At 34.4% G+C, this 7,956-nt stretch overlaps 2 protein-coding genes across 2 annotated transcripts; one reads left to right on the forward strand and one right to left on the reverse strand.

Moving 5' to 3' along the window:
* The first annotated feature begins 1,891 nt into the window (after positions 1 to 1,891).
* Positions 1,892 to 2,524, forward strand: LOC130657864 (heme-binding protein 2-like). Its single transcript, XM_057460857.1, has 2 exons — positions 1,892 to 1,913; positions 2,094 to 2,524. Exons 1-2 carry the CDS (start codon positions 1,892 to 1,894, stop codon positions 2,522 to 2,524), a joined length of 453 nt encoding a protein of 150 aa, XP_057316840.1.
* Positions 2,525 to 4,106: 1,582 nt separating this feature from the next.
* LOC130657387 (membrane progestin receptor gamma-B-like) lies at positions 4,107 to 5,418 on the reverse strand. Its single transcript, XM_057460369.1, has one exon. It carries the CDS (start codon positions 5,291 to 5,293, stop codon positions 4,286 to 4,288), a length of 1,008 nt encoding a protein of 335 aa, XP_057316352.1. The 5' UTR covers positions 5,294 to 5,418; the 3' UTR covers positions 4,107 to 4,285.
* Between the last annotated feature and the right edge of the window lie 2,538 nt (positions 5,419 to 7,956).

Raw genomic sequence — 7,956 nt, forward strand, 5'->3', positions numbered from 1 at the left:
TCTTTAAACCTCCTTGAATATACCATATATCGAAGAATATTTCTAAAGTTAATTTGGCCAAGGCCGCAAAAAGTGCAAAAAATTAATACGACGTGAGCGCTGAGGTTTGGAAAAGTATCAATAGAGGATGTATACTGGTTTTCAAACTTTGCTTTTAAAACAACATTGTTTACATTTCTCAAGTGATACTTTAATAAATGACACAGAGACTTTAAAAAAGAATCAAGAAAATAGTCAGTCTTTCAAAGCTTTAAGTCGTCATTATGATGTTAAGATTATTATTTTTGTGTTTCATTTTCTCACCTGTGAAAGGTCTCTCAAATCTAGTGGAATACAGCGAATGGAAGAAGCCATGGTTTTGCCACCAACAGGAATGTCGACCCTATGTTATAGTAAATAAAACGGAGAAATACGAAACCAGGTGTTACTCCCAATCGGAATGGTGGATGGCAAAAGCCCACAAACTTACCGTGCCATGTGGTAGGTTATGTAAATGTCTTCAACTTTGAAGAATTATAGGGTACTTATAATAGGGACTTCTACGAGGACTTTAGAAATAGTGCAAAGTTACAGAACTTGCATTGAATAGCAGTTTTATAAACTAAAACACTGTATTCTGTTTAGGGATTATAAATAAATAAATCAGTTAGTGAATGATCGAGTTATCAGGTTAAAAAATAAATCTCAGTAAAAAGGGGAATAGTTAATGAAACATCTTGGGTATATCTGCTATAAAAATGCTAGAAAAAAGACAACATGTACGCTTGGACTGTTAATATTGTAAACTGAGAAGCTCCTAGATCTAATGAAAGAATTTCTACGTCTTTCAAACACCGCGTCTTTTCTGTGACTACCCACGGATCCGTACTGACAACTATATTGCCATAGGCTTTAGTCGATTCAGTAAACCGGTGCAAGCATGTTATTGTCATCCAATCTGTCAAGTTTATTTGGCAATGCGCAAACATTGTAGGACGCAATAATGATTCCTTTTGGCATTAGTTTCCATGCGCTCAGAACCTATATTTATCTTTTGCTGTTCTGATGAAGTGGGAGGGACTAAAAAAGGGTGTGGACTAAATAACTTTTTGACTCTCTGGAGATTGGAATTAATAAAAGGGGATGTTAAATGAAGGGCGGGGTTTAAAAGGAGTTACGGTAGTCGCACCTAAAATTGTTCTTATCTTGTTCTTATATTTTCAACATTTATTTACATCACATTACAGTGGTCTATGAGCAAGTAAACGTTTCGCTAAATTGTAATTTTTCGAAAAGATTTGAGTTTTAATCTACCCATTGTTCTTATCTTGTTCTTATTTTTTATCCATTTTTTTATCCATTCCCCAGCCTTGTTAATTTTTAAACAAAATGATAATTAGTGGATCCTGTGTCTTTACTATTATCAACAAAAAGTCAAAAACAGATCTCGTAATGTCACCTTTAAGTTTCCACTTTTATAATCCATTCTTCTTCTTCTAGTCCATCTTTGTTTTTATTTATCCGCACACCTCTTTCAACCTCGTTTCCACAGGTTCTTTCCTCTTTGACATCGAAGTAACCTGGGGACAAGGATGCACCTTTTTTGAATAGTGGATTTCCAAATATTTTATGGGAATTCAATTTCGCGAGTATAAGACAAAACTGCAAACTCAGCAAAATTAATTTCGCTGGGAAGATTTGTTCCTTCAGGATAGTTGATAAGTTCATTTCTATATCATATTATTTCTATAATAATGACTTAGTCTCACAAACACAACCACTGCTAACTTAGTGTTCGTGCTCATTATGGAAAACGTTAAATTTAAACCTAGAAAAACTATAATAATGAATGTTATAAGAATATTAATCTATACTTTTGTTTAGTCCTGGCTTAGCAATCAGCATAGCCAGTATGGATAAATTGGCGTACGTGTGTTAGCATAGCTTCTTTAGATTAGATAGAAAGTTTACATGGAGTCCCTTTTGCAGGATCCTTGTTGATAATAGTTTTATAAAAACTGGAGTCATCTTTGGTACAGGAAATAAAACGTGTAATTTAGATGACTTATTTTAATAAAAACATGAAACGTTGCCATATTGCTTTCTCTTTTTAGATTTCACCCCGTTATACAAAGTGATTCGACAATACATTGATGGATATAACGTCAAGAAAATAAAATATAATTTAACAGTACCTGTTCTCCTTCGTGTTGCTTTTCAGAAAAATCTTGTTAATTTACATTCTCATATGTGGATCCCACCTCACGTATTCCCCTTCTTATCCAAACCATTAAATCCGAAGCTTCATTTTGTTCACCAGCGCAATTACTGCGTGTTTGTGCGTTCTTTCGGTGGCCGTATACATAGCTATGACGTTGAATTGAAAAAACAGGTAGATATACTAAAAAGTGACCTGGATAAAGCTGGACTTGCCTACCCACAAGATTTTTTTTGGTTCGCCGGTTATGATGCTCCGTGGACAGTACATGGGCGACATAATGAAGTATGGCTTCGAGTGGTGAAGAAGAAGAAATTTAACTATTGACTTTAAAATTGTTTTATTTTCTTGCCAACTAGTGCTTTTTTGTTTTATTTTGTTGGCTTCGTTGTCTGGATTTACAACATAACGATAACTCATCGTTAAGATGAATATATTATGTGCCTCTAGTCGTAGTTAACTTTTGCGCTGTTACTTTACTTCAAAGACTTTAAGCCTAAATCGCGAAAGTTATTTCCTACGAAAATATTTAAAAAGACTTGAAAAGAAATGGAGAAAGTTTATTCTCTCGAAATGTCTAGATATAGGTTTTTGCAAAAGATAATTCTTGAGAATTTTTGTTTATCCTCTAATTACTTTCGTGGTATAAAAAAAATCCTTTACATTACTTTTATCCTTATTGTTTTCGCGTTTTTATTGACGTGAGAATGTTTCTCTCTTTAAAGTAATTCTCTCTCACATCCCGTAAATTTCTCGCAATTTATTTTGTTTCGCGTAAACTTTCTTGCAATGAGCGAAACTCGACCAGCGGTCCCGAAAAATGGGAGAGACAGACGAACCCACTGCGCGACGTTCGAACATATGTTAGCGACGCACGCACAGATATATGTAGTTGAAGGTTTACCATGACACATTAGTGTGTCCATTCTCTACCCATGCCTTTATAAATATTATATTACAGGGTGAATTATCCTCAACAGCAAATGCACACACAGCTGTGCCATGATAATCTTTTATCTACCCAACCTCGTTCCCAGGGCATTTTGCCTTGTTGATGAAGTTGATAGCGGCGAAATGATCATTGTTAGCCACTCAGTAATAACGGCTCAGGGGCCACAGGACGAGGATGTCATCTACCCATTCTTATATTGTTTTTCTTTATAACAATTTAACATGTGATTCTCTTTCCTTTTTAATTTCGCGCACCTTCATAAATGCACAAAAATAGGCCTTTTTCGTTATTTTTGCATGTGAATATTGAAAGGCGCGTAAAAATCACACCATCTTTGGATCAAAGACATAAAATGGGATTGTATTATAATATATCTACGTCGCCAGTTAAACTACTTCATAAAATCCTTTTTAACACCCATACATTTCTCAAATAACGAATGCGTTGTGATATGATGTTAATTGAATGCCCTAAATCGTCAACCTCGTCCCCGGGACATATTGTATCTTTTTTACATAGAACGGCGATGCCGTCCCGGTTATAGAAAAGAGACAACAGGCGCTGGGAGTGAGGTTGCGTTCCTTATGGAGTCACGTGGTATCTGTGTTGCCTTTATCCCTAGAGTGGACGTCGAAAAGTTTTCGCATAGATTGAGTTGATTTCGTGGGTTAACCTTTCATAATTTTGGATTTAAGAAAATTAAAAGTTTCCCAGTTAAAAATAGAAAAAACGACGCAGTGACTGATGAATTACCATAAAATTTACACGCAGGTAAACAACTTTTAAGTATGAAAAAATGATCGTAGAGTTTTCTTTTAGCTTAAATCAATCCTACGTTATATAAATCTCGCGAGTGACCACACTCCAATGGCCCTTTAGCGTCTATTAGATGCTTCACATTAATGTAGATGCGGCCTGAAAACGAGGTTGTCTCTTTAACAATAATTTACGGGAAATTCTTTTGACAGCTATTTTTTGTTTTAATTCGTTATTTTAAAACAAGTTAATTAAGCGTTAAGATAACCTAGGTACAACTGGGTATAACTACAGATATATATTAGTTCTTACAACTTTTCCCACTATAACTTAGTGACTAGATAGTTAACGCAGTTTTCTTGGAGTTTTTTTGGTACGCTCTATTTCTTTTTTAACTTCTTTTCAGGAGGGCTAGCATTGATAAATAGAGCAATTCCAACATTAACCACAATGCTGACCAACATTAACAAAAGAGTGTTGTACGCATCTGGTTGTATATTATGCTGAGTCAAATGCTCTTTTCGTAGCAGCATTTCGTGCTTCAAGAATTCAAACTTTAAATCGCAACCAATTGGTAAAAGAACATGCATAAGATGGTGGCTTTGACCAAGTGCGTCGAATTTACCAGGAATAAACCGCTCCGGAAATTTAGTCACGTTAGCTATGGCTGACAAGAGATGGTACAAGCCGTGTTTTAAGTACAACGGCCAGTACGTTGTATCGCAATCAATTTCATTGTCGCATGTAAACAATCTATAAAAGTATGGGAACGAGTTTACAAAAAACGGTAGAACATATGCCAACGTGCGAATTATGTATTTCACTGAATGCCATTTTGTCCTTGAGGCGCAGCATAACGTTGTTGATAAAAACGAAGTTGCTATGGATATATAAAGAAACTGGTTAGGCGAGTCGAATAAAGTCGATAAGGCATTCAATGGCCGTACGTAAAAATAAAATGATTGTCCAGCCCCAACTGTGTAGATGCTTATTGCAGCATAATCTAAGAAAAAACATCGGTTCCTCGCCTGTGGAGACATTGCATTAAACATATGGGCAAGAGCACTCATCAAGCAAAAACCAGCCATTCCAACGGCTAACGAAAACAAAGGCCAGTGTAACGGCTCACGTAATGATAACTCGCTCGTGAAAACATATCCATATTTAGCAGCAAGATAAGAAAATGCAATCAAGTGTGAAAGAATATTGAATGATTCGTTGCATGAAAAAACAAAAGTACTTTTCATACAATCCAGTGCTGTAATATATGGTTTCCTGTACCCGCTTAAAATATATGGTTCGTGAAACCCTGCATCAATAAAATCGCGATGCAAGCCGAATTTACTCGCTCTAATTTCTTTTGGTGTTTTTAATCGCGAGCGTTCCATTATGAGTTTACTAAAAGTTCCTCCACAAAAGTCTTCAGTAAGTTTCGTCTTTCATTTAACTATAAGTTACAGTTAACGCTAATGTTTCACTTCACAATATATTTTATCAATAATATACAGAAGTTGTAACGAATTTACTCAATATGTATTTAACGAGAAGACGGTTTCTACATGCTCCTATTTTTACCCGTGCGTATTTTTATGTTTTCACTTATTTGTTTTTTGTTTTGTTTTAGATTTAAACAATACAAAGCGTTTGAGAAATATAAACAATTTGGTAAAATAGAAAACAGAGTTCATAATAAAATATATATTTTTTGTGTTTTTGTAATTTTGCTAGAAGGAAACCCGCTAGTCATATATTGAACAGAACCGAAAATGCAGCTAATTGTAATTAAGGAGGAGGGTGATTTGTAAATATTGCTTCTTTTTTGCCTCCGTCGCAGAGCATGATATTCTATGAGACCCCCCTGCACAATAGATGCGTTTTTTTCATCAGAACAAGTTAAGGAAATTAAAGGCATCTTCTGTAGGAGCATAAATCGTTTATAAAATCTATAGTGTTTTTCGTTAAAAATTTGACAAAACATCAAAATGAAAAACGAAAGTTAACTATTTGTTGTGTTGAAAATGGATTTAACCTTTTCTCATATAATACAACTAAAAATATCATTCTGTGTGTACCTTCTCACAGGTTACGTGTAAACCTTCTTTTTGATCGAATACAGAAGCCCAATGTATGTAAAATGAAGATCCATTCTGAGAATTGAAAATGTGTCTTTTATTACCCTCTTCTGTCTTTAATTGTTTTAGCTCTCATGAGGTGCGCGAACTTAGGTTTGCGTGAATATATTTAATTTTGGTACGCGCGAATTTAAGTACTTCAGCATTTTCATCTTGGAGCTTTTTTTTTATCTGATATAAAATTTCATGCTAGTCCTAAACCGTTAAAAATTCACGAAAATTTTGCCTGTTGCTATTCGCAGCTACCATTTTAGATAACAGACAGACAGTCAAACAGAATTATGGCAAGCATTATGATATAGACTAGTCGGTAGCCCGTTGATACAACCACGGGTTCGCCCGTCCTTTATATATCGCATTTTGTGTTTAGTAACACAACTTTTTTCTCGCATACAAACAGACAGACGGGATATGGCTTTTATTAAAGAGATTTTTAATTGCTTATGTCAAATTTTCACCCAATTTCACCCAGTCCAGCTTCCTTTCCAATGTAAAGTATCATCTTCCCAAAACACTCGGGAAGATGCTACTTTACTCAACCTCGACTCCAGGTCTTTTTTACTCCTTTTACTATTGTCGACTGGTATAAAAAGGAGATAAGAACCCTTGGAAGGCGTTAATAATTTTTCTTATTAACCAAGAAATTACACAAACAATAATGCGAATAAAAAAATTAGTACGAATAAAGTGTTCAGAAAATATAAGATTGAAAACTACGGTAGCCCACCATATGTGACATTTTTTAAAACTGCAAGTATAGGTATTAGCGACGACAGTTAAATAAAAATGTTGAATTAAAAATGTATATTTAACTGAAGGGAGCATAAGTTTAAGACTAGTTCATGTTCGGAAAGGGTAAAAACCAACCTCGTTTTTAGCGCCTATTATTTTGTTTTTTATATTTGGATGGCGAGATACAAAAAAAACAACAGGCGCTGAGAAAGAGTTGGGTTAAAACTAAATTATGTAGCAGACCACTATCACCTTCAATGAGCCAATAGGAAGCTTTCGGAAAAAGAGACCACAAACGTAAAGGCATGTATGCAAAAATTTACTAACGAGATATTTGTTTTTAAAGATTTTCGTAGGTGTTATAAAAATGTGTGAACTGAGTATGCAGAAAGATGATAGAAGTGCGAACTTTTTCTTTATGCTGAATATGCGTACACGCGCTCAGAATCATTAATAGACAAAAGTCAGGTTTACAAGAGACGGCTTATATGCATATTCCTTAACTTTGATTTTATTTAATTCGATAGTGAAAGTAAACTATCTAAAAAATATTATTATGCATATTTTTATACGGGAGTTCCATATTATGCATAATGGTTACAAAAAATATGCTTAACTCATTTTGCACATATTTTTTCAAAGCTGTGAAGGATATAACAGCTCTAAAAAGGCTTTTTCCAGAAAAAAGGGATGTTCCAAATATTTTCATAGAATATAAAATATGTCATTGGAAAGAGAATATTTTTTTCTGTATGTCATGAATTTTTTCCAAAAAACCTAAAAAAAAAATTGTTTCCTTTACAGTAACCTTAATCTTTTCGCGATATATTTTTTACTTTCGTCATCGTTTTTCTGTATATTCTTGCAATCTTTCAGAGTGCAAACTTCAGTACAATTTAAACCAACTTCTATGCAGGACCATAGGCTAGCGAGACATATTTCACAAAAAAATTACATGTTACAACAATTAAAAGAATCTCGAAGACTAGGAATTCAGCCTTGATGTAATAAACTCAACAGAAGGATGATACGTTACAATCCAAAATGACATTACCGTGGAGTAAAATGTAAATACAAGCAACAAAAGACTGCAAACATTTGCTGAGAACAGTATTGTGTTTCTGCAAGAATCTTGAGAAAATAAAAGGTGTGTTTTTAACGTATATAGAAATAAGTCAAGAATGCAG

Source organism: Hydractinia symbiolongicarpus, chromosome 9 (genome assembly GCF_029227915.1).
Source record: "Hydractinia symbiolongicarpus strain clone_291-10 chromosome 9, HSymV2.1, whole genome shotgun sequence".
Lineage (NCBI taxonomy): Eukaryota > Metazoa > Cnidaria > Hydrozoa > Anthoathecata > Hydractiniidae > Hydractinia > Hydractinia symbiolongicarpus.

What these genes read in the sequence shown, in the direction of transcription:
- LOC130657387 (XM_057460369.1), bottom strand. Translation starts at nt 5,293, where the DNA reads ATGGAACGCTCGCGATTAAAAACACCAAAAGAAATTAGAGCGAGTAAA.
- LOC130657864 (XM_057460857.1), top strand. Translation starts at nt 1,892, where the DNA reads ATGGATAAATTGGCGTACGTGT. An exon ending in GGATAAATTGGCGTACGTGT is followed by an intron (nt 1,914 to 2,093) that starts GTTAGCATAGCT and finishes TTCTCTTTTTAG; the next exon opens with ATTTCACCCCGTTATACAAA.